This window comes from Patagioenas fasciata, chromosome 4, assembly GCF_037038585.1.
Source record: "Patagioenas fasciata isolate bPatFas1 chromosome 4, bPatFas1.hap1, whole genome shotgun sequence".
NCBI classification, from domain to species: domain Eukaryota; kingdom Metazoa; phylum Chordata; class Aves; order Columbiformes; family Columbidae; genus Patagioenas; species Patagioenas fasciata.
In genome coordinates, this window is record NC_092523.1 from 13,222,289 (window position 1) to 13,249,448 (window position 27,160).

Sequence of the window (27,160 nt, forward strand, 5' to 3'; positions counted from 1 at the left end):
GGGGGCGCAGCCCCCGCCCGCCGGGCGCTCTCCCCGCACGGCGCGGAGCCTCCCATGGCGCCCGCCCCCGCGGCGGGCACGGGCGGTGCAGCACACACCTGGCGGCGGGCTCTGCCGGCGGGACAGGTGCCGGGTTCTTCCCGGGACGCTCCGCTCCCCGCAGCCCGGCCTCCTCCCGCCCCGCCGCCGCTCCCCCTCCCCAGCGCGGTGGGGAGAAGCACCGCCCGCCGGAGAGCGAAACGCCTGCGCGGTGGGGGGCGGGGAGGCGGCCGTTGGGCGCGGCCGCCATTTTGACTCGCCTCAGCGCGTCCAAGGTTAGGGGTTAAGGCGGGGGTGCGTTGTGAGCCCCAGCTCGGAGGCGGGGCCCGGGAGCGGGGCGGGTGGAGCAGCGGGGGCTGTAACTGAGGCCCCTTGCTCAGAGCGGTTCCGCCCGCGCGGGAGTGAGGCCGGTCCGCCGATACCGGGCGGCTGCTGCTCGGCCCGCGCTACCGCCGGCCGGGGACGGCCGGTTCGGGCTGCACAAGGGTCTTCTTGTGCTCCCGGCTGCATTTAGCAATAAAGCAAAATCTGGTCGGTTTTGCAGGTTTGGGCTGTGGGACGTTTTAGTCGGGGACATACATGAAGGTGTATCTATAGCTCTGTGAAACTGAACTGTAATGCCTAAAGTGAAGGCTTTAAGATGGTAATTGTTACTCTAGCATGTTCGGTTTATCTTTCCGTTTTCTTCACCCTCTGTCTCGAAGTGTCCCCTTTGGATGTCGACAGTCAACCTGTTGTGCACACCCCTCCGCCCCCACACTGACAGGATTCGGGAGCAGAGACCTCATGTGTCCCTGACATCTTCGAACTCTTGTCTCCTTGTGGTTGGGGTTCTTTTTGTTGTTTGGGTTTTGGTTGGTTGGGTGGTTTTTGTTGTTTTTGTTTGTTTGTATGTGTGTGTGTTGTTTTGTTGCAAAGGTCATGTACATTTTGCATCCGGTGATTGTTTCTCTACAATGGTAGTAAGATAAACTTGTCTCCCATCTTAAGGATATAAGTACCAGCCTCTGATCACCTCACTCCTTTTATGTCTACCCTGAAGCTGGAACTTTGAGTGCCGCAAATGCAGAAATATCTGAACTTCTGTTAATGTAATGAGCTCAATATCAACAAGAGCAAAGCTGTAATTGTTCAAGCTTTGATGTGGGCAGGTTGCACCTGGATAAACTGTGAGAGGCTGAGGTGAACTTGTACAGAATTACTTGCCACTGTGACCCCAGTTCCATGTTATCAACATGAGAAGTTGGCACCGAAAACCTATGGTGAACCAAAAATGATACCTCTGCAGGTACTTTCTGTGACTGGGTCGGAGACTGATGAATTTCAGTGCTCATTCCGCTGGATTTCTAAGATGGGTATCAACACAAGTAAGATTGGCACTAATTTCTCCATATCTTTCTTTGAAAACCAGTGCTACCTTTTCGTGACAGCTTGCATATTACTACCAAAAGAAGGTAAATAAAAGCAAAACAGCTTTGAAGCACTATAAACTTATTTATGTGCAAGAGGTATACTATTTTGAAGCATATGCTGTCACTAATTCCTTTTTCAGTATTAACATTTTCCTTCTGATTTTGAGAGGGGATCAATTCTTCTACTGGAGCAACCAGAACAGTGTGTTGTCATAATGGTATCCTCAAACCTGGGTCAAAGTTGTTGAGTTCACAGGGTAAACAGCAGAACAGAAATAGTCATGGATCCTTTAAGTCTGCAGAGTGACTCCAAAGGCAACAATTATAGTCTCATCTTCATAATATTATTTAGGCTGAAAGAACTGTTAGAAAAATCTGCTGCAGGAAATCTTTCAGCAGTGGCAGAGTGTAGAGCACAGCTGGAAGTTTCCAATCATGCAAGGAGTCAGGTGCTTAAATACTTTTTGAGTCAGTACTTATTTAAGGATAGAATTTTGCCTAACAACCAGAATACCTTTGAGGTCCCCTTCTAAGTGATTTATTTTAGTGGATTTCCAACCCACAGATGACTCTTCCTATTCATCTGGTAGGTTTTTTGATAGCCACTCACAACAAAATTCTTACTGTTCTTTGCACTGAGAAAACACAGAACAACCAGGGTCCCAGCCTAGTAATATTAAAAAAATACTTTTTATTGCATGCAAATGACTCTATAACTCGTGGAAAAGGGTACATAGCATTTCTGGTTGTTGCAAGCTATTAGCAAAAATTGACTTTTTGCATTAGCAGTTAGTGTTAGGTCAGTGAAAGCCACCTCCATCCAAGAGAAAATAGTTTCTGTCTGCAAGTATTGTGTATTACTGTTCCTCTGGACTGGGAGAAGCTGAAGGGCTGACATTATGTGACTAAATGCAGCATCACACCATTAGCTCTCAGGGAAGCGTGGCATGCCCCAATTACTGAAAGGAAACAGAACAGGTACTACCAGGCACAGGAAGTATAAATGCATAACTAAGTGCAAGGGGGACCTTCAGTGCCTTTGTTTTTCAGCTGTGCAAAATATAAAGTTCTACCAGAAGGGCACACTGAAAAACCAAGTCGTCTTGTAAGTAAATCTTCAAAAGTATACGAAGTTAGTTGTGGCGTTTACTGAGTGTGGTTATCATCAGTGCTCTGCCACTGATTCAGAGTCAGCTAAACCTGTAAAATACTTAATTTCCTAAAAATTCTTGGGAGAAAATCCTGATGTTTTGCTCAACAGTGTCTTGCCCGTGGCTGTTGTCTAGAAATGAAGCACCACATAGAGTGGCCTCGAACTGGCAACCAGTGTTCACCTAGCGGACAAAAACATGGCAGTGGTGTAATGACAGATCAGTGCTAGCGATTTTAATTTTCTGAAAACATTCAATTAAAAAACCTTGTCATACAAACTCCTACCAGCAGAATTATATAAGCCAATTTTATGGTTACTCTGTAAAAAAAACTCGGTTTGCGCTCTGTTCTGTCTCACAAAATTTGTCCAAAATATACTACATATAACAAAGGAACGCAGAGTAATGGTCCTTCCTTTGTTCCTGTAGAACAAGGTTGAGTTCACAAGCTTCCCTCATGCATCTTACGCCTGTAGATGTAGGAAATCATTCTCTGCTTAGGCTTTCAGTTGTATTTTGAAGCTTCAGCAGTTTTGCAATTGATACAACTTTTAATTTTTTTAAGAACTAGATGGGAACATCTAGATTGAATTTCCATTCATCAGAAGCCAAGTATGATACAAGCAGCTTTCAGAGACAGCCAAACTGAGCTTCATTTGAATTGGCTGTGCAGCTCCCTGCCTACCTCGAGGTCAGTAATTCTGTCATAAAGTAGAAGACAGCTCAATATATTTTTTTCTCTAGTTAACCATAGATTTGCATATTGAGAAAACAATTGCACATCATTGAATAGTAGCTGGTCAGCAGCTCTTGGCTCCATTTGCCATTACTGTAATTTAAGGCAGTTTTAGCTCATGCAAGCAGGAGTGCAGTGTAGCAAGTGATGGATAATCTGTTATCGTCCATCCTGCTAAGAGACAGAGAAGTTCACTCCTGAAGGTGTTAGAACAGTGATGAGATATTGATCGGTGCATGCATGGTAAAGTAACTAATGCATGTTTTATGACACAAGAGAGGGAACAATGAATAAATTCAGGTTTCTACTGACTTGTAGCAATGAGCAGGATGATTTGATCAAAAATATCAATACCTCACAAGAAGATGGTGATGTTTTTGACAAATGGAGAACACTATGCTCTTCAAATTCATCTCACATTAATTGTGCTCACACAAAACTAACATCTGCCTTTTGCGCATCTGTGTTGGACAGCAGTTCATTTCCAGCACAGCCGCTGTCTACACAGGCGTTCCTGCGAGCAGGGGAAGGTCTGTGCACCAATCCGTATTAATAGGTTTGGTCTGAGTCAGGAACAGCTGGAGAAAAGCCTGCCGCCTCCTATAGAGTTTAAACCTGATAAAGGAGGAGGAAAAGAAGCCAGGTCTGTAACTATCATTACTGTTAACCCCTCTGTAACCACTGGGTAAGAATATACTTGCATGGTTTAAAGTTCCCCTCCATGAGACAGCAAGAAAATAAAGAGCAGGAAAGATGGTGTGAGACTTTCCAGCACATTCAAATTGATTTTACTGAAGCGTGATGCGTGTGACTGGAATGTTTCTATCGCTGTCTACAAGCTGTTTAGGAAAGACAATGTGAGTAATAAGGCTTAAAGGAATAAGACTGTACAAACTAAAAATATTGCTACTTTTAAATATCTCAGAATTGCAGAATCTTAAGTGCCCACAAATAACTGCAAACAAAGCCTCCATGGTACTTCTTTTTTGGATCTTAATTCATCACTAAATCACACCAGAGAAGAAAACAAGGTTGGTTTTTTTAATGCACAACTGAATAATGAGAAGTTGGAATGCTGCAGCAGATTCTCTTAAGCGAGCACAATTTAAATTACATTTTCAAAAGCAAACATTCATTCTGTAACACAAGAGGCATTGCACCCAATGTGGTAACTTTCTGTTGGGACTTGCTAGGAAAAAAAAGCACTGGACTAAAAATTATTTTTGTCTAGAACTAGTAATAATGAATGAAACCAGGTAACATTCAACTTGGGCAGATAACAGATCCAATTATTATGTCTCTATGGATTTGCAGTGATTCAAAATATATTTTTGTATTGAATAAAATTATAGGAAAAATATCTTAAAAACATGAATCACAAATGAAACTTCTTGAAGGAGACTTTGTTGTCAAATGAATAAATGTTCCAGGGTCAAAAGACTATGGGCTAAAACGCCATCTCCAAGTGAAGATAATTAAAAGCCAAATGTGAATAAAAAAATTAGAAGTTACATAATATTACAAAAAATGTAAGAGAAAAAGGGAAAATAATCCTACGGAAGGGATATTTGGAACCAAAGGATGCTCACAGTCCGTAATGTTCATTATTGCATGAAGTAACTGTGCAAAAAAAGAAGAATTCAGTACCAATTTCTGTCCTGTATCTGGAAGGGATCAGGATGGCGGATGTTAATGGCAGGTAGGGATTAATGAGGCAAATTATCCTTTGGATAACGGGTTTAAACCACACACAAGCTGTACTCCTTTCAGACACAAGTTTGGGATCAGTAAAGGAAAAACTGCACGTTTTAATGTCCCATAGGCAATCTAATAGTTCTTTTTTTCTTTGTAAACTATAAATCAATTTAATAGCCCTTCTGGATGTAAGCTGTTCCTGTATAGAATACAGGATTCAGAGAAGTCTGGAGATCACTTAATTCCTCATTTTTCCCCAAGGCAGGATTAATACATCCAGATCTACATAATTTTTGACACATTTGTCTAATGTGTTCCTAAAAATGTCCCACGGTGGAAGCGGCATCCCTTCTGTAGGCAGTCTATTCTAGTGCTTACGTATTTGCGTTCAGTACTGCTCCTGTACTACGTGCCATTTCCTCAGGGACTTCCATGGCTATGAGCAAGAAAAACACTGAAATGAACGCATCCTCATCTACAGTTTTTAACAGGCTTAAATGTTTAGATTGATTGTAGAAGAAATTAAGGAATTTGAGACTGCCTAGTCCTGTGATATAAGGAGAGTTGCTACATCTCACTGTGCTCCATTCCCTTGTAGTCAGTGAAATAAAATCGGCACAGAAATGATGGGTATTTAGGCCTTCTTTATATGCAAAGCAATTGCAGCAAAATTATATAGTTGTTACTGCTGTTAATAAAAGCGACCATGCCTTGTGGTGACAGGGACTCACTGCTGCTTTTGCACCATCTCACCGTCTTGGATTAACTGGGTTCTACACAGTAGCAAATCCATTATAGTAACAGACGCAGTTCTTCCAGAAGCACTTGCCCTATGGGTCGGTTGTCAGGTAGGAGAAGGCAGCATACGTGGAAGTCTCTCGTCTCAGTCCCTGTCCTCAGTGCATTCTTTACAGGTGAAGCTCCGTGCACCGAGGAAGGAGGGCAGGAAAAGCCCTGTTTTGCCACCCAGTCACTTTGTCTGGGCAGCGTGCCGACGCACTGCCAGCTCTGTCAGCTTTGCTTTTCCTTTTAATCCCATTATCATCATATTAGAACACACAGGTAGCTCATAAAACTTACAAGCACTTGCATATTATATTTTAAGAGCAGCTTGAACAACGGGAAAAGGGATATTGCATAAACCTAAAACATATTAGTTAAGTTCCATTTGTCTTAAACCTCTGGACTCTCATTGCTACTAGTTTCACAGGTCATAAAATAATGTATGAAAGGTAGATGACAAATTTGTCGGGGGTAATGCTTAAATATGCTGGTCCTGGCAGGAAAAGAATGAGTTAGCAGCAAGGAATCCCAGGCAGACTGGCTCTGCAGGAGCTGCAGTACCTTTCTGTGTATTTTCACTGCAGACAACACTCCCCTAAGTCACAGTTCCATGCGCACCTACCGCCTGTGCTACCACTGACAGGCGCACTTGCTGCCAAGGACAATGCAGAGGGGTTTGCATGACAGCAGCATTCTTTACTTTGGAAACTAATTTTTCAGCATACAACAACTGAAAGGCCTGGCTGATCAGATGTAATTCTTTTATCAAGCATCTTCTGTAAACAGTGAAAATACACTAGTGCTGTATTTAAGAAATAATTAAAAATAATTTATGCCTTTGAAAGTTTTAACTACAAAATTTAAAGCATGCTTGATGTTAATGAACAAAAGTATTTACCCAAGGACCATACAGAACAACTATTTTTCATTATTTCCTGTGTGTATTTATGTGGCATTTTCACTGCACTTCTAGTTCAGGGAAATGGCAAATCATTCTACATACAATCCCAGGTCACTGTGGCTGTAAACTTAGAGCGAGATCATGCACTTGTCTCCACCAAGCTGCATGTGAGCTGTTCAAAAGAGGGTCTGTCTCTTTTCCTTTTTAGAAAAAGAGGGCTGGCCATGGGGTTAGGAGTGAGCGTGTTCTTGTGTATGGGTGCAGTTCTTCTAAAGATACAGTGAGATGCTGACCATTGATGGCTGAACACAAGTTGAGAGCAGAAATGACGTCCGCTATTACATAAAAGTTCTTTGACTGTTATGTGAGAAAGGACCTTGGAACTAAGCTTGTTATGTCTATTTATATATATATATATATTTAAAAAAGAACATATGCAGTGTATTTCATTTTCCTGCATTGTGCTGAAAAAAAAAAAGTTTTAAAAAATATAGCAATGAAACGGACTCCCAAATCAGATACCTCAAGCTCTCTCTCCAGAATGTTTAATGCTTAGTTACCATCTTGTATCTAAGTTATATATATTAGCCAAAGAAAATGAACACACACACACACACACGCACACACGCCATCCAATTGTCCTTTTATATTTTTATTCGGTGTTAAGTAACTCCACAAGAAAACAAAATCAGTTACTCTGGTGTACGTGAAATCAGAACAATACAACCACTTGAAGCAAAAAGTAGAAACAAATTTCAGCCCAGGAATGGAAAACTGATACTTCAGTGCTATGGATATGCAATGCGCTTCATACCACAGTGCGGTTCAGCGTATGCCAACCTGTAATGCTTCTGTTGTTGGTGTTTTGTTGGTTGTTGTTGTGTGTGTTTCTATCCATACAGAAAAACTAAAAACCACACTTCAACTCTCACTGAAAGCTTTAGAGCTTTAGCCATTAAACTATGAAAACAAGTAAAGACAATTTGTTATTGCCCAAGCTCAAGATACGATTTTATTTTCCCCAAAGGTGCTGGAATTATTACATGCCACAATGTAATTATAAGCAACACCTTTGTCATTTTTGAGCCCTTTCTTACCAAAGAAGCAGCTCTAGCCAAAATTAACTGAGCTGAAGTTTGTGTTTGAAATATGTCCATTTGGTCATTTCTTGTTCTTGAATGAAGTTCTATTCCATTCTTCACTGCAGTGATTTGAAGAATTTGTGTGTTAAGTTCTTTTTTACTTTCATGTTACAGTTAACTAGTTCTCAGTGCAGGTGCTAAACAACCTCTCAAGGAAGCTCCAGAAGAAAGTAAAATATATAAAAATCTACCCAATGTCTGCAAATAAATTAAGGAAAGAAAGTGTAACGTGTCAAAAGATCTGTTGTATGAATACAAACCCTAGAACATAGTCTAAGAGGAGGACCAAAAGAAAGTCCCCAGGTAAGGACAAACCAAGCCAGTTTTCAGTAAGGATCTGAACATAAGCGTTACGCAAAGATCGGCATGGTTCTCCAACCACGGATTTAAATTCTTACATTATCAACTGAATAAAGGCAACAAAACCCAGTTACTCAGAAACTCTTACCAGCACAGAACATATTTCAAAGGCAGTTCAGCTCACATTTCACACAGCTATAGTTTTCATGAGTTTTATTGCCTGTCAAAATTAATGGTTAAGCTTTTCAAGTCGGTATTGGACTTCCTGCACTTCCTGATGTTATAGACATGCTGCTATTGTATAGACTAGTTAGTTGTTGTTGTTTTTTAAACTATGAGTTGGTGAAAACTTAGAATGTTTAGTTTTGCAAATATTGCTCCTCCTGGCTTATACATTTTGCATAATGTCTTAAAAGCACAAGGAGTTGATAGTCTTGTACAGATGCACCTTGACAATGTATTGACTTTCTAAGTTAAGAAAATAAAATTTAAAAGCAAGTCACATAAAGCAACAATCACTACTGCAATCACACATGTATGTTGTAAGTCGTCGCTTTCCCTGCCCCCACCCACCACACACAGAACTTGCCCCACACATTCTCTCAGAAACACAAAATGAACTACGAGATTTACTAAATTACAGCCACAACAGCAGCTAACTGCAGCAGCCACAGGATTTCTTTCAAGTGAAGCACTGACCCTTTGCATTTCAAACATTGAACACTCTGAGCATTTTAGATAGTTTCAGTCATTCAGGCTCAAGTTCAATACAGGATGCTTTTGCAGGTTACATGAATGCCATCATCTGCAACAAGATAACATTCTCATTACTCGGTACAAAATTCACAACAATCCACTCACCACCCCAGTGGTTTATTATTTTTGGTGTTACTTTTTAAATGTCTGCCCCACATTGGCAAGTTGCTAAAAAGGACAAAAAAAGAAAAAAAAAAAAAAAAAGAAAAAAAGGAAAAAAAATCACCCACATTGCCTCCATACCTACAAAAAAAATCCTTGGCTTCTCCAGTTAGCAAAAATACAAACCATGGTATCCTCAGTGTTGGTTTGCGGGAGGGGGGAATCATAGGATAGAAAACACAGTTTCTGTAAGTCTCTAAAGCACAACCCTGTTGTTCCTACTTCAAAATTATGAGATTTACTGAATGAAGACTGGACAAGTCATTCATGCTTTTCTCCTGCGCTCAGAAAGGCACTGATAGATTACAGTGTTAAGTATTTATCTCCCAGTTCTTAAAGAACAAAGCCTAATGTGCAGAAAGCTGAAGTCTCAGAATAGCAGAAGTAGTTGTAGACACTGCGATGCTAAGAAGGTAGTAATAGTGGTAGGGCTACAGTTACGAATGAAAATAACTGCAATTAAGATGCAAAAAAGCAGTGGTACTACTAAGACAAGCACATGCACATCCATTCTTGATTTGACAACACAATCTAGTCTAGTTCAAATAGCCAAGAATTTAACAGTTTTTTGGGGAAAAAAAAATCTTCAATAGGACAGCTGTGTCCTCATCTATAAAATCAGCAAGAAGAGAAAGATAAATACACATCTGAATCCATTAACTGAAGAGGAAACTCAAGTTGTTGTTTTAGAGCTACAGACCCTCAAGAAAGATAGTTTTCCATCTCATGTTCCTTTTAAATCATCTTTTCTACTCTGCAGTTTTTATAGTTGAGTTCGAGAAAAAAGCTCCTCCTCACACGGATCAGCCCATTCACTTCCACCTTCTGAAGCTGTCTCTGCAGAGCCGGAGCTATCGCTGGAGTAGATCTTCTTCCTGAAGCCATTTGGTTTTGCCTCAGCATTTATATCATCTGCACATCTTGCTTCATAAACAGAAGAAACCTAAGGATTTAAACTGACAGTGTTGATGGGGAACAATAAAGAACATGTTTGCTTTTGTCTGGGCTGGGAGGCTTTATAATTTTGTAGCTGTTCAAGAGAGAAGTCACAATTACAGAGCAAGTCCTCTTTGCTGACTTAGTCCACTGTGTAGAAAGGATTGCAGAACATCAGGGGAAGAGGAGGGGCTTTTATTAGTTTTTCCTATTCCTTAATTTTAGGATTTGCACACAACAGCAAGAGATTCAAAAGTGAACTTAGAATGCATCATTATCACAGTTCATGTTAGGAAATGACTGTAAAGGTTACCTCCAAAATGTGGTAGTAAGTGTTAAATATGAAGAAAACACAGCACAGATCTGACTAACAATGCAAACCCAGTATATTTTCAGCTGAATCAGTAAAGCTACAGCAAGCGTGTCATGGTGTAAATTTACCTGCTACCATCACTATAAAGTTTAAAAGTACATCAGTAAATGCACAGAGAAACGCAAAAATTTCCCTATGGAAAAAAAAAAAACAGGTGTTTTTTTGCTTGTAAATAAGACAGAATTTGGCATACATTATGTTTACTCCTATAGTTACCAGTCCTTTCTGCCTTCGTAGTGCACATCAGCCCACTCTACGCTTACTGAAATTAGAAGTCAAGGGAAAAAAAGACTCATGTTTAACATAGACAACAAGCTAAAGCCAAATGTTCCCAAAGGAAACTGAATTTGCTTAACCACTAGAAGTACAACTGGGGCTGTAATTCCCCGAAGTATTAATACAACACCAAGGAGTTTCCAGAAGAACGCTCAAGACATAGAGGCAAGGAAAAAACATGAAGCAAGAGAAGAAAAGTTTTAGAAGGTTCTTGCAGAAATTGCATTTGAGGCCAGACTGAAAACTGCGATGAAAGGAAAGATGTGGTAGGACACCCTCATAAAATAAACAAACAAACTCCTCCCCCAAACCAATGACAAACTTACCATATTAAAATCTAAAATATGTTCATCATCATTGGATATTTCCTTTGCATCTGCAAATTCTCCTACACCATTCTCTCCCTTGGCATTTGTATAACACTCTTAGATTGTGTTTGTGGGGGTGTTTCAGAGGAAAAAGGAAGAAAAAACAATTGAGGAACATTGTTATTTACATTTAGCCAAAATGAAATCATCTAGAGAAGTATTGTTGAAATTCACACTCTAAGTCATATAAACTCTGTACTTGTGGGTGTTTTAGTTTGACATCCTTAAAGAGCTTAATACCTTAATGAAGCATCATCAAATCTTACCTAGATAACCAAATTTGAAAGAGAAAAAAAAAGCAGCGACTTAGTTAATGGAAACATCTAAAATAATAAGGTACAAAGACCAATAATTACCTTTATATTATAAATGGTTCAGTGTGTTTTTTAATTCTGATACTGCACAGTTTTCCAGATCATTCCTATTTTTACACCCACACAAAATACACTGCAACAGTAGCCTGATCCTGACTTCAGCTCAGAAAAAGTTAACATGAATGGCTGTGGTTTCTACTTACCAGAGTAAATTTCCAGATATAATACCAACATATATCACAGAGATACATATGGATCACATGCATCAATATAAGCATATAAAAAATACCCATACAGAAATCTGGATACAGCTAAAGATTTGTGAATAACATTAGTTCTGAGGATAAAGCTCTGTTTTTTTAAACTTGGTCTAAAAGAGGAAATTGTGCAACTATTGTACTTCACAGAAATTCTGCCACTGTATTGAGCAGGTTCTGGACTTCACAGTATTTTATACTGTATAGTCTGTCTTCCTCTGATGAAATAAGGTCATGAACACTGAGACAGTTCTGCAGGATCACCAGTGGATGTCAGCAAAAGGATGACACAATTCACTCACAGGAATGGAAGGATTACCATGTTAAATACGTCCTCAAAGAACGTGAGTCACTACATTTGCTAGTACACCAATAATGCCTCTGCGATTATCACTGTGGGGAAAAAACTGAAACTTTACAAAAGGACACTAAATATCTCTACTTTGTAAATACTGAGGTTTTTTTTCTAATATGGGAGGTTCTGTGACCAGTCCCGGAGGGAAATCAAAGTCCTGCAGGCATCAATTTATTCTCTTTCACCGTGCAAACACACTTCTATAGTTGGGAGTGAAGTATGTGAAGATGCTCTTGAAAGTAACCCAAACTGTTCTAAATATCACAGTAAAGAGCATTTACTGTGGCACCGAGAACACCTTTTAGTTGGTTGCATTTTAAGGTGCATTCCAAAAATAGTTCAGTAATAATTACCAGCTAATCTACTTCCAGATTATTAAGGAGGCAGGTTTCTGGTCAAAACTCTTTTGCACTGAGCCTCTACCACCAAAAAGTCTGTCTATTTGGTACACAAAATGTTCTTATTTAGCTTCTTGCCTTCTCTCCAGAAAAGGTAAATTGCTTTGAAGGCAGAAAAATAAAACCAAAACTGTCTGGATTCTCGGCTGTCCACTGAAGGCCTGGGCTTGGGCCAGCTGTCAGATGCTACAAATTCTTGGGAGGCAACAGAGATTGTGGCAGTGCAGCTGCTTCTGCGGGCGAGCAGCCGCCCTAGGGGCTGGGCTTGCTCTGTGCCGGACAGAAAAATTCCCAGATTGTCACTATGAAACGAGTCGCCAAGAGGCAAATCTCTCTCCTCCCCAGCTGGATGGAAATACCACACATTCACTGAATAACTGGCGTGTCATTTACCTGAACCCATAAAAGGTAATTACCATGTTTTCACATCCTTAAAAAATTAGCTACCTAATAAGTATTATTCAGGTTGAAACATTCAAAAAATGTAATAAAGGATTTTCCGAGTCAGAGATTAATATTCTGGCTCTGGAATAGAATAAGTTTGCATAAATATTAAGAATATTTTAAAAGTACTTCAATTTTAAAACTATTTAGAAACATGCTAGAGATTTATTGCAAATGCAACTGAAGCATCCCAGTTCTCTCTCAGGTAAGAGGATTTATTATGAAAGGTTTTGTTTGTTTTCAATACAGATGGAAGTTCCAATTCATCTGCAGCAATTCCAATCCGTAAGAAAGAGCATTTCATTCTAACACAGGTGCAAGAGCAAGTTAGGTCAAACAGGCACAGCTTCTTACCTTCACACTGTGATGCAGGAAAAAGGGGAGAATAGAGCGCCTTTTCCCACCAACATTGCTTTTCCTGGCTGCCACTCATTCTCTGCAGATTAGTATTCAATACAGGAAAGTGTTTAGACAATAATCACACTTCATTATGCCATAAATAATATACTTACATGTATAAGAGGAAACTCTGGTATTACAACCAATTTGCTAGGTCTTAAAGGTCACACTGATTTCTAACACTAACAGGAAAGGACTGTCAAACTACAATAGAACATCCATTATCTGAGCTCTTATAATCAATATGAACTCCACGCAGGGGCTCAAACTTAATCAATACAGAGTTGTACAAAACCAGAACAAAAAGATGAATGCCAGCCCTACGCTTCATAACTAAGTACAAAAAGAAAAACAGATGAGATACCCAAGAGATGAAAATACAATGAAGCAACATCAGTCAACATGACAAATGGTTCAGTGTAAAACAAAACAGAAAAGCAAACAAAAAGCAGCAAAATTTAATGTTTAAAGTATTACCATCAATGGAATAACATAAAATTAGAGAATGTGTCAACATGAGGGAAAGCTGGTTATGAGGGTGATCAATAATTTGACTTTATGCTAAAAATAATCTAAATCTACTCACTAAAAATACCTAAATACTCTCTCCCTGTCTTTTAATGCTAATTTAAGTTTACCAGAACCCTGTCCTTATGAAATTAATGGACATGGCTAAAATACCAAACACTCATCACAACAGTCCCTGTTTTATAACTGCATCTGTGGTAACCTCATCGACTTGGAAAAGATGTAACATTCCTTATAGATATTAAACAGAATGATTCAAAAACTATAGTACAACTAGCTACTACAAACAGTAACAAAGGAGCTTCAACACTAAGTTTCTATCCAGCTTCCTTTTCTGTAAATCTGAGAACATTTAAGCATGGAAATTGAATGAATCCTCTTTTGTTCCTCCTAAAGCTACTCTAGACCTACAAACCTATAGAACCTAAACTCAGAAACACCTATGATTTAATGTAAGAGAAATCCCTCTCAACTCAAATAGGCAACTCAAGAATACTCTGTTCTGAAACGACCTTTTTCCCTGTAAAATTCTGCTATAATGAATACTGAAATTATCCATGCTGTTTTCTTCCCATAACACTGAAGAACAATCCTTTTGGAATGACCGTCCAAAAGCTCGAACCCCAACTCCAGAAAAGGGAGTTTTTAGAAAATTAAGTTATAGTTTAAAAAAGATCTAGGGTATTTGAAGCAGGATTTAGTAAGAAATATGTGCATTTGCAAATAAATTAAATCATGGAAGCTTCACTCTGCTGCTGACTATAGACAGAGGCAGCCCAGCTCCACAGGCACAAAGCTTTATTAAGTTCCAAGTTTCCCCCATCGCTGGTGTTGTGAGAAGCTGGATAAACCACTGTGGGTCACAAGCAAAGCCACCTCGAGTCAGGCAGGTGTAAGAAGCTCCAGCAGCCCTGATTCCAGGGCCAAGTCACCATCAGAGCCTGCATGTCTGCCTCAGGCTGGGCCAGGGACTGAGCTGGTGTTGACTGCAGCTGCTTCAGCCCCTGTGTCCTCCCAGCCCTGCCCAGGGACCAGAGAAGCGACAGAAAGCCAGACACTGAGCTGAGCGCAGCAGCAACCCAGCAAGACTGCAGTTTGAGCTCAGACCTGGCCCTCTTGCCCCAACACTGACCCTCGTGGAATGACTTGTCTTCATTTCTAAACCAGCATTAAGGTCAGGTGTATAAAGCAAATGGACAGAGGGGAACAGACCCACTATTTGGGGGTTTTGTTTGGGAGGTGATGGGGGGCACGAGCTGATGTCAATTTTATACATTCAGTGTTTACTATAATTGCATGGTCTATCATCATGAAAATTTCTGTGAATTAAAGAAATATTCCCAATCAGTATTTACAAAATACCAACTCCAGACTAGTACCATGACTCTACCTTCCTTCATTGGCATTCTTCCCCTTCTAAAATGGCATTTTCAGTTTATGCCCCCTCCTTCTCTTTCACACATACTCACATATACTTCCAGTGTTCTATGAAAAGTTTTACTAAATTTTCCAGCTACCCATCTAAATAGCTATTCTTCTGGTATTAGAAACAGCCAGCGGAAGCCCTTCCTCTCTCAAACCATTCATAATTGTTTCACTTTATTCTTAAGCAGAGCTCAAAGACAATAAGGCAAACCCAACCGCAATGCTGCTGCACTCTCAGTCTTGCTGCAGGTCTGAGAGAAGGCTGATGGGGTTTCTTTCTTTTCTCGCAGCCAGACATATGGTAACAGAGGCTTCTCTTAGAGCCTGATGTGAGGTAAAAATCACTTGAGGACATCAGCATGCCCAAGCACAAACACTACTGTAATGTTATAGTTACACAAGATCCTCCTGCCCTGAGTCCTGGATTTCAGCCACAATGGTCTGTGAATTTTAAATAGATTGGGGTCAGAATTGTACAGTTACATGCAGAAACTACAAGTCCAATTCTGCTTCTGTCCCCGTTACCTCTCCCATATTTAGAGTTAAGCCAACAGCAGAAAAAATAATTTTAATGTTTGCTTTGCTAATGCTTGTACAAGAGTTTGAAAGAGAAAAATAAGTTTCAAAACTTTAAAAAGCACTTGTAAGATTTTCATTGGCATCTAGCTCGCATTTGTTCTTTCCAACGTCATTTTATGTCTTTTTTCTCATATAAACCTTCCTAAGAACTTCATGTAATTGCAGGACTGTCCACTTAGGTCTTTCATCCAAAATTTCAAATGAAACCTCTTGTATACAAAAGAACAACCATTCTTCACAAACATCAACACAAATATTTTCCAAAGGAATAAAAGTATTACATTTTTTTCAACTAAAAAACCCCCAAACCTAGTGCTGCTTCAAAGATCAAACCATAGTGAAATGACTCTCTAATCTAGCTGGTGTAAAGCAGATAACATAGGAGAGATTTTGTAAGTTAAAGCTGATAACAACTACTTGTATTTCATAGAATCATTGAATAGTTTGGGTTGGAAGGGACCTTCAGAGGTCAGCTAGTCCAACCCCCACTTTGAGCTCCAGCATCACAATGGAAAAGCAATTCAGTATTTTAAGGATACAATTGAATAAAATGCAAACAAGCAGAGAAGTGGAAGATTGTTCCCTGCAGCATGAACACCATTTCCTGCAATCCATGGGATTTTTCCTCACCTCTTCACTCACATGCAGGTTTGAAATAAAGCAGCTCAGGAAGACTACTGTTCTACACAGCTTTATTGTATTGCTGCTTTACCCACAAGACTACTATGGAAAGCAGTATGTAATTCATTAGCTGATGAAGTTGTATCGTGAGCATGTAGCAAAATATCATGTTATATTGATCTGGGGAAAAAAACAAGCTGCTCTGGTGAGGACACCTGAGCCTGCGAAGCTGGGCCTGCCAGAGCCAATGCCCAGGAGAAGCATTTCACGCTTCTGCTCATTTTGCTCATGTAAACTGTTCCATATTCACTACAGCAAGGGACGTACCCAACACCAGGGTTTTCGGCTGTGACCAGCAAGTAGCCTGATAAACAGCACATTTGCATGGTGCTGTTGGGTTGCTGACAGAGCTGAAATTTAACTCGAGGTACTGTACAACCGGACACTAAGCCAACTGTTAGGAATATCTCTGACAGAGGTATTTAGGCAGGCAAGGCAATAATGACTACCAAAGCTGGGAAAGACCAGGTCCAGAGGTATGGAAGCAGAATTCAAGGTAAAAAGACCGAATAATATGATAAAATTATAAACCTGGTACACATCTGCGGTATGAGGTTTTATTGCCTGAAGCATAAGAGTTGCAGCTGGAAAAATCACAAAACAAAAGGCAGGAGAAATTTGCAGGAGGCAGAGAGATGAGGTTCCTTCCCCCTCTCCTTATGCATACACATGTATTAAAAGGGAAGTTCATGTTATTAGATTTTTAAAAATATATGTATTTTGTTATACATACATATATATACATGTAAATAGTTCTCCTTGGGTAAGAGCTTGATTGTTCATACACGTAGTTCATTAGGAATTTACTTTATTCTTTCTTCTAGCCAGAATAAAACATATCTTTTTTGCAACCTCAGATACATTTCTTAGAGAGCATTTATGAATATGCAACACATTTTTTCTTCTCCAACAAGAACAGATATAGGATGTACTTAACAACTTAAATCTTATTTTATCAACGATCTGCATAGGGGGAAATCTTAGTATGATGGTTTGGGCTGTTCCTTGTATGAAGCAGCAAACATTTTTGTTGATTTCCTTGCTTCCATCACAAGTTTTTCCCTACAGTTGCAGACAAAAGCCTACAGCAAATTCATATGGCAGATCAGTCACTTGCTAGTTAGAAAAATTACACTGGTCAGAACTTCAAGCATCTTCTCAGAGCTGGAATCTACAGTGTCAAGGACCATCTGCCTGCAGGTCCTGAAAAAAAGCACACTTCCAGTATTTTACAAACAGTTTCATTAAACTTGCCAGCCACCCATCTAAATAGCTATTATTTTTCATCTAAATTGATATGCCTTTCAGGAGAGACTACTTGGGCTTTAGATGCTCATTTGCAACCACCCACATCGAGTATTTCTGCTCTTTCAGAATGCCTACTGACAGCGACTGGGGCAGGGACAAGAGTTTTGCACAATCTGAACAGAATAAGCACTAAAGCCTCATGATCTGAATATTATCTGAAGTGTTATGACTGACAGATTCATGACCAACCACAGAAAAAGTCCTATTAATCTGTAAATACAAATTTCCTTGAACTTGCTCTGCATCCCCTTACTATCAGAAAGGATACAAGAAACACATGAATAATTTAGAAGTCAAAGCAGCAACTAAACCCTTGAGTCCCATTCCAAAAGATCAGATCCTAATTTTAGTTCATCAGCTACCCAGGGAAGATACATCTGGCTCAAGAAACTAGTCACAAATGAATGAAGGGAGCCTGGTCTAGACTTCCCATTCTTAAAACCTATTTGGCAGTCACCTAATTCTCAAATTTAACTGAAAATACATGTATAAGGGACCCCACCAGGTCATCTAGTCTCTGCTCTTGCACACAGCCAGAATCACCTGCAATGCACTATTCCTACACCCTGCATCTCTTCAAGACATTTCCCACTGCTTCCCTAAAAATTACTGAGCCTTACAGTAAGCTCATTTTCTGGTTAGAATTAGTTCTCTTCCACTTCCCTTGCTGTGATTTAAGGTCATCACATGCACTTTCTTTGTGTTTACCAGAGCCTACACCACAACACAGCTTTTTCTGTATCTCTTGTAACTGTGAATCACAGAATGTTAGGGATTGGAAGGGACCTCGAAAGATCATCCAGTCCAATCCCCCTGAACATGGCTTCTGTAAAAATGCTGGGTTCTTCTTCAGGCCTCTGTTTTCAAAACTAGTCAAGTCTGTGCTGCTCTCCTCAGGACATCTTTCCTGATACAGGGTGATCAGAGCTCAGCCCAATACTCCAGCAGAAGACTCTCCAGCTCCAGGAAATGATACTGCTCCTCTTTACAGAAGGGCGTTCCTATTTATATACCACAATGCTGGCTTTTACAGTGTGTTATTGCTAATTCATGCTCAGCTCATGATCTACTGGAAGATGCTTTCCTGTTTCACGTCATTTTCTCGCCTGCCACTGCTCACACTCTGTTTGTGAAGAGGACTATTATCTTCTTTAGAAGTCTGTATTTGTCCCTGCTGGATTGCATTTTATTTTTCAGACCATTTCTCCAATGTAACAGCCTTTTGATTCTAATCCTGTCTTCCAGTGTAACTGCAGAACTTCCCAGTTTCATATCATCAGGGATTTTCATAAACATGTATTTTACACCCCAGACCAGAAAAAATTAATCATCTCCCTTGTCCTCTAATAAACCACTGTTATTTTGAGAGTGCAATCTTTCTGCCAAACCGATACGTTAAAACTTTCTCTGTTTCTCAGGCATCTGTGCCATGTACAGTTTAAAACATTTATTTAGGGAATTAAGAGAGCCATCCGTAATACCCCAAGTTCCATTCTCCTTTTTAAGATGGCAATGTGCTTGCCTTCTACATATTTTCTATCTCCTGTGTGCTTTCAAACAAGTATTCTACTAAGCTTTTTTCAAATTAGTTGCTGCTCATGGTATTCAGCTAAATATTCGTGTGACTAGCTGAAACAGTGTAATTTATCTGTACTACTCCTTTGCTTTGTTGTCTCTCCACCAACAATTCAGTGACAAAAAATGCACTATACAGTACCTTTTCAACATCATCTCTTCACGGCTTTCCAAGTTTGTTAGTTCTGTCTCAGAAATATCCTTTAGTCATTTTCCTGTTTCTGACTGACTTCTAGGACTTTCAGTTGTACTAGATCTTTATTTTATTGGCTTATTTTAAACCTTGTTTTTTTTTCCTCATTATTTTTATGCTGTCATTGTGAACTCTATGAGATATTTTCACCCTTCAAAATCTCAGCAAATTAATGTCTTATTAATTAGAAAGAGCTCAAAGTCTTTGTAGATGTTTTTATCATCTGCCATGATCAGCACTTACCAGGAAGTACCTGGACCAATCTCTTCTCAGCCCCAAATGACTCTCTCTTTTACAGTCAAGTCCTTTGCTTTGTATGTGGACAACTTCACGTGCTCTTGAATGTTTTTCCCACTTGATTCTCCTCATTTTAAAGCATAAAGCAGACCACATTTTGTCTCTTATCACTACTCGGGTTTATGGCAGGTACCTCCTACACTACTGACCTCAGCACCAATGTACATTGGTCACCTCTCTTCCCTTCCTCTCTCGCCAGCCACTCCTAAAGGATTTATACACTTACACTGCACTACTCCAGTCAGGCAAAGTACTTCAACAAATCTAACAGGCCAAATAAGTAACGAGATCATAAACACTTAAGGTTTTTACAAGTAAAGTTTATCCTAGGCATGTTCAGACCTCACAAGTCTGATACCGATCCCAACGAAACCCACGAGTCTCTTAATCCATGTCAAGGACTCAAGAATACAGGCATTCTTAGGACACACCTACTAGATCAGAGCCCATTTAAAATTTGTTGGTCAGAGATTGAGTGTTATTATATTGAGAGACCATTAACTGGACCAGACCATACTTACCCACGACTCCACAGCTAAATGGTAAGAACATTTACTTGGAAGAAAAAGGACCGTACTTCAGCAGGTATTTTTTGTAGGTTATGCTGCTGTTGTTGGGAGTGGGTGTGTTGGTTTTTGTTCTAGTGGTGGTTTTTTGGTTTTTGTTTGTTTTTATTCCTGAAGCTAGGTATACAATCATTCCCTTTTGAAGGAGTTATTGGCAAATTCCTGTTGCGAAATACGCTATGATCCCCAAAAGAAGTGTGCTCATATAGAAGCTAAGTGGGATGAAACTGAACCAGATTTTTCTACAGTCTTATAAACTAGAGTTATTCAAAGATGTGTGTTTGCATGGCACGCACATAATTCAAGTTCATGTGACACAAAACAGAATGTTTTACTATTACACTGTGGTCTACATTAGTATTTTCACATCCATTACTCAAGTAAAAATACCAGAGGTACCTCAGAACACAGCTCAAACTTTATGTTAGATAACAGTAAGTTAAACAGTAATTTTTATGCTAAGTCAATAGAAGCAAGCACAGAAGTTTCATTTAAAAAATCCTTTACAAATATTGATCTATACTGATCAGTCAGTTCCACAGCCTCTGCTCAAGTTAAAACTCTTTTTCCCATGCAGGTATATGTGGAATATCTGGGAAGAATGTTTCTCCTAAACCATTCTAGAATAGGTATTTTATATTGATTTTGTTTATGCTCATGAAAATAATTAATATAACTCTTAAAAAGAAAAAAGTTCATATACAGAAGACATACCTGCATGACATTTGCACTCCTTCCTCCACACAATATAGTAATCTTTACTGATGAAAGCTTACTTCACAATCAACGTATTAAAATTGTTTTAATGCATAAAAAAACCTCTTGTTTTACGCATAATCTTAACTACAATAACAAATTTAGATAAATGTTCTCAAGCCAAAAAGCCTGTTGGTGTGCCCACATCATCCTGAGACACGCTAGACATAGGAGGGGCAGTTAACCCCGTTTTCTGAGTTCAGGTTGTAATCAGGCTCCTGAGGCCCCCTAGGAAGAGCTTAACTGCAAACCAAATTGGAGTCTAGACTGTGGAGATGGTTGTTGGCCCTTTGTACTTCTTACTGGCTTATAATTCTGAACATGTGAAAATGCCTACAAGATCATGCAACCTGAGCAAGTGAAGCCGTTAGTTGTGCTAAGGAACTTAAAGCAAATAAAACACCAGAGCTTTATGAGCACTATTCAGTATCAAAGGTTTTTTTCTGAGCCTCATAGCTAAAACAAACTATGGAACCACTGTAAACTTGTACCAGACATTTGGTACTTTCTTGAATCGATAACTGGTTGATGATGAGAATAAACATTCTCATGGAGAACTAAGCATCCAGAAAGGAGATCTGAAAAGGGCTGGAAGGAACTTTAGACCCTTGCTATCACAAGTAACTGTATTATACCATTTGTTCATTCGTTATGCCCTACTGCATGATGAACTTCCAATTCTGCTTACTCTGGGTAAAAGGCAATTCCCAAATCTATGCTGACTTACAGACTAAGTTTATTCATTTTTTGGTGGCTGTTTCGTCAAGGCCTGGCACAAACCCAGAAACTCCCAGACTTCAGAAAAGATTCTGAGCCACTTCATCGCCATTAACTTAACAGAGTAGCATGAGCCAAGATGGCTAGAAGAGGCCTGAAAAAGTCAAATTTCGTTCTCCTGTGCAAGCAGGGGACATCAACTTATTGACATTGGGAAAAGAAGCTGCAATAGCAACTAATTTAAAGGAGGATCAGAGGATAAATGAAGAAGGAAAATAAGGAACTCTGATTTCTGTTCAACAAAAAGGCAGGTAGCTTTAGTTTCATCAAGAAAAAGGTTAGCTTTCCCATACACGCATTAGCGTTTCAAACTTGTAACTGAGGAGCATACAATCACCCAACACAAGCTGGGTGCAACTCTTCAGTTGAAAACAAAAAAAAAATTCCTCCTAATGTAGATGCCACACTGCTGAGTATGTGGAAGCAGAGGCTGATGAGGAAAAGAAAATGTAAGATGCAACTTATAAGTATTCAGACATCATCTCTGGTCTGGCTGCAGAAATAATTTTAGACTAGAGACCAACAACAACCATCTAGTCCAACTGCTTGACCACTTCAGGGCTGAGCAAAAGTTCAAGCATGTTAAGGGCATTGTCCAAATGCCTCTGAAACACTGACAGGCTTGGGGCATCAACCACCTCTCTGGGAAGCCTGTTCCAGAGTGTGACCACCCTCTTGGTAAAGAAATTATTCCTGATGTCCACTGGATGCCAGATGGAAAAGCTCAGCACCTCCTTCCCCACAGTCCCTCCTCAGGAGGTTGCAGAGAGCATTGCGGTCACCCCTCAGCCTCCTTTTCTCCAGACAAACCCAGCGTCCTCAGCCACCCCTCACAGCACATTCCTTCCAGCCCTACCACCACTTCTGGTGTCCTCCTCTGGAAGCATTCAAGGACCTTCATTGTGCTGGTCAAATATTTCTTGTCAAGAGCAGAGGGAGCTCACAGCAAGAAGAACTTGGATATTTTTGGCTGGAAGGGATTTTTGCTATTCGACGTTATTTAATCTATGGCTACAATGACCTGGAAGAAAACTTAAGAGCTCAACCCATAGTTATAGCGAGACCTCCTTACAGTACGGTGGCAGCAATGGATATTTTACATTCATGTTTTATTTCTTTTTGTTTCTATGCTGACAAGGAACATTTTAATTTCCAGACAATTAAATCTTTCTACAAATCTTTCTTTCCTGAACTTTACATCCAATAATTCAAACTCTTCTACTTGGAAGTAACTATAATTCATATTGCAAAGACGGACTTCAGATCTTCCTCTTCAAAACTTTAGAATAGGTTTGAATCAAAATCAGTAGTATCTTATTACTCGAACTTTATGCACATTTTAACATATTGCAGGTAAATCAGATAAGCTAAAAACCTAAGATAAACAGATTTTAAAGCCACATGAGTGTACACATGCATATATTTTTAAAAGTATGCAAGATGACACCATAATGCCTAAAGATGGTTAATTTTTCACAGAATCACAGAATGACTGAGGTTCAAAAGTACCTCTGGAGGTCATCATGTCCAGTTCCTCCTGCTCAAGCTGGGCCACCTAAAGCACACTGCCCAGGATCTTGCCCAGATGTCTTTTGAGTATCTCCATGGGTGGAGACTCCACAACCCTCCTGAGCAACCTGTGCCAGAGCTAGGTCACCCTTACAGTGAAAACATTTCTCATTATGTTCAGATGGAACCTCCAGTGTTTCTACAAAACTGTATTTTTCTAGAGAACTATACAATTACAAATGTTTAAATTGAACTGTCACATGACAAATTGCTGGTTATCAGCCACCAGCTGCAAATTCTGTAATTTTATATATCCACATACCTCTTCAAGCTCTCCTGAAGAAACAGGATTATCCTCATATGTGGGGAAATGGCACCCTGCTTTACAACTGCAAAACCTGGCAGTCTCCTCACGTGGCTCCACTATTCTGCAGTTGACTTTAGAGCTCTCCATCGCCCTCCCTTCTAGAGATTCTTTCATACTGCATTCTAAACAGGGATCTTGGTTTCCTACTGGCAACATCCCAGCCGACTCTTCTTGGGAATCCAGTGATGTTTGCGCACTCTTCTCCATTCCAGACTTTTTTAATCTGGGAAGAAATTTTCCAGATTCGAGCTCTGATTTTCCATAATAATGCCCTTCTTTTTCTGCATCTTCTTCCAGAGGTTTGAGATCTGCTTGTGGATCCTCAAATACATCTACTTGAGAAGACACAGCAATACCTCCCTCATCTTTTTCTGACTCAAATTCTGACTCGCTTCCACCACCTGGAGAAAGTTCAGATGCAGAAATGGGGCGAAAGTGAGTCCTTGGAGAAATCCGTATAGCCCTGTACTGCGTTCGATCAACACCACATATCCTGGGGTGTAAAACCTCACTGTCTGAATCAGAGCACAGAATTGACTTAGGTTTAAAACTAGGGCTGAAAGACGCAATTCCTTCTGGCTCAAACGAACACTCTACATGAAGAACTTGTGAAAATGGATTGTTCAGGTCAAAGGAAGAGAATGAGTATTCAAGCCCCGGTTCTTCAACTTGAAAGTTACCACAAGCTCCCAGTAAGTCTTCATGGAAGATAAAAGAAAACCCCTTATTTAATCCGTTATCTCCACTCTTTGATTGCTCATTTTGTTCAAATGATACAAATGGCCTCCATAATTGCCTATGACCGGGGGCAAAGCTATTACCTGGAGTCATAAAAACATCTGTACCAGCTATTGTCACTACATCAGAAGCTGCACATTGTAATAAGCTCCCTTTTGAGTGACCAGGTGGCACCACTGCCCATTCTCCATCACTGTTAAATGTTTTGAGCTCCCCATAAACACCACCAAGTATAAAGGAATTTTCTTTATCCTGGTTAACATCCCATGGTTTTGATGGTGTAGTATAGTCACCACCATCTACTTTCGATAAATCATTGGAGACAAAGGCTCTCTTCTCTAAATTCTCCTTTTGACCTTCCCAAAGATGATATTCTGATCTCTGCACTGCTTTATTGGGCTCCTGCAGGGTTTCAACTTTTGCTTCTGTATCCAAACAGCAGCAATAGTTATTTACATCAGTTGAAAACAATTCATCTTCTATTCCTTCTATTTCTACCATGGCTGCAGAATTTCTGTCTGTCATATTTGTCCAAATATCTTTAATAACCCCTGAGCTGTAGCCATCTCCATGTGGACTGTTTTCACTACACCCTTGTGTAGTTTCATAGTCTTTACTTTCTGCTTTTTGTTCTAGCTGAATACCACAGACAGATTCTAGCTTAGATTTCTTTTTGAAAATCAAAGTGGGCATTTCTCCTAACGTTCTAGCTTGTTGCTGGCAGGTTTCCTCTGGCAAAAAATCTAGAATTTCTTCATCTACATAACTCGAAGACACTCTAGGAACTACATAATTCATATCTTCTGCATTAAATTGCGTGGATTCTTCATATGGAATATTTAAAGTCTCATTGTCTGAACGTGTTTCTTCTGAGTGTGACCATGGACTACAGGTTCTCGTTGAAAGATTGGAACAGTGTTCATTTTCATCAAAGGCACTATTTTTGGTCCATATTAGCAATCTAGACTGTGTTTTCCCAAGAATATTAGCAGTGCTACTAGAATCTGCATTTTCATTTCCCAAGTTGAGTGTTTCAAAAGAAAATGGTAAAACAGAGTTACTGCATTGCACTTCAAACACTGAAAAACAAGAGTTTATACCAGACCCTTCATTAATATCTGAAAAGAGCTCTTGATTGCCAGCAAGCATGTGTGAATTAAGCATTGTGCTGTCTAAGATGGGGGAGAATCTGATCGGAGAATCTCCTCCAAAACTTTCCCCATCTGCATCACCAGAACTAGAAGATGAACAGCACTCCCAAAATTGAGCTAAATTACTAAGGTCTTGCAAGAACCACCCTTCAGCACCAACAGAGCTGGTCGAATCTGTCCATATTGCACTTTCCCCTTGCAACTCCATTCCATCTAACACTATGCAACATTCTGCCTCAAAATCAGTTTTTTCTTTACTCTTTTGTCGAATCATATTTAAAATTCGACTCTCCCCTTGCATCGTTTCTGAGGCACCAGGATCCAACATGGATTGATCAATATCCACTTCATAGAAGTGTGTTAGTTCTGACAGATGAACATCATCTAAATATTTGTCGTCCTCTGGTTGAGAACATATTGAGGTCCCAGCGAGGTCAATATCCTCATTTAGAACTGCAGGCATTTCTACAAAGTGACCATCGATGAAAGTACCTGCTGCGAGGTATGTTTTATGAATATTATTGTTGCTAATACAAAGACCATGCACTGATTCAGACAGCTCTTCTACAGCCTCTGATGTTACACCACATATATCTTCTCTGTTGCGGTACGTAGTCTCCAGCTTGCTTTTCCTGCTAAGAGGAACGAAATACTCTGTGATCGGCTCAGTGTACCACAAGGGTTCTTCTTTATACTCCTTCTCATTTCTGCTGTCTAAATACAAATCTTTTCCATCGCTACCACCAGCTTCTTTTCTTCCGATTTCTTTTAATGGCCTTTTACCTCTTTTACACAGCTGTTTGACGGACCCGCTGCTACTGCTGCTACTGCTTCCACTGTGGACTTTTCTATCGGCCTTTTCACCAGATTTCACTGCAAGCCTGCTTTGCCCATTACGCCCTTTTTTGTTTCGAACCTCTCTTGTTTTGTGCCTTACTTTAATGCATTTCATTGATGCCTTGTATTCACCTTGATTACCACTAGAACTTGAGCCAGCCTCACTGGATCCAGATGACCAGGAGCGAGGACGCATCTTTCCCTCAGACTTATGTCGGACTTGCTTTTTGTACAGAACAGGCTTCTCTTCAACAGTGTTGTTACTAAACTTGTTTTCTTTCTCATTTTTACTTTTCTTCTGCTGGGTTCTTTCCTGTACAGTGGCAGATGCTTTATTACTTCTGTCTTTAGTTACTTCACTTTCACTATTGCAGTCCTTTGGAGAAGATGTATCCGTGCTAGTTGGTGGAGCAGTGGATGAAGATGAGGAGCTAGAGTAAGAGCATACTTTGGATTTATTCCATACAGTCATAATTTCCTGCAGGCAAACTGGCTTTTCAGAAAGAGGAGGAAATGCTTCATAGTACCTGAAAGCAAAACAAAAGGGTCCCATTCACTTGGTAGAACTTCAAACAGGCATTAAGAAGTATTATTAAAGTGCATCAAAACACTACCAATCATTGTCAAAAAAAATCGAGTTTGTTCTACACATGCACATGCCAGTCATTGTGTGGTT

The 27,160-nt window shown here is 39.9% G+C and overlaps 1 protein-coding gene across 2 annotated transcripts in view; it reads right to left on the reverse strand.

Moving 5' to 3' along the window:
• Positions 1–7,353: 7,353 nt before the first annotated feature.
• The window catches only part of KIAA0232 (KIAA0232 ortholog), a 69,767-nt gene continuing 49,960 nt past the window's right edge, over positions 7,354–27,160 (reverse strand). For both annotated transcript variants that reach the window (XM_065836693.2, XM_071808557.1), the window contains 4 exons: positions 23,714–27,011; positions 13,153–13,234; positions 10,989–11,086; positions 7,354–10,020 (listed from right to left, as the gene is read on the reverse strand). In XM_065836693.2, coding sequence (XP_065692765.1) covers positions 9,841–10,020; positions 10,989–11,086; positions 13,153–13,234; positions 23,714–27,011 — 3,658 coding nt within the window. In that variant the 3' untranslated portion in view covers positions 7,354–9,840. The remainder of the gene's footprint in view (positions 10,021–10,988; positions 11,087–13,152; positions 13,235–23,713; positions 27,012–27,160) is intronic.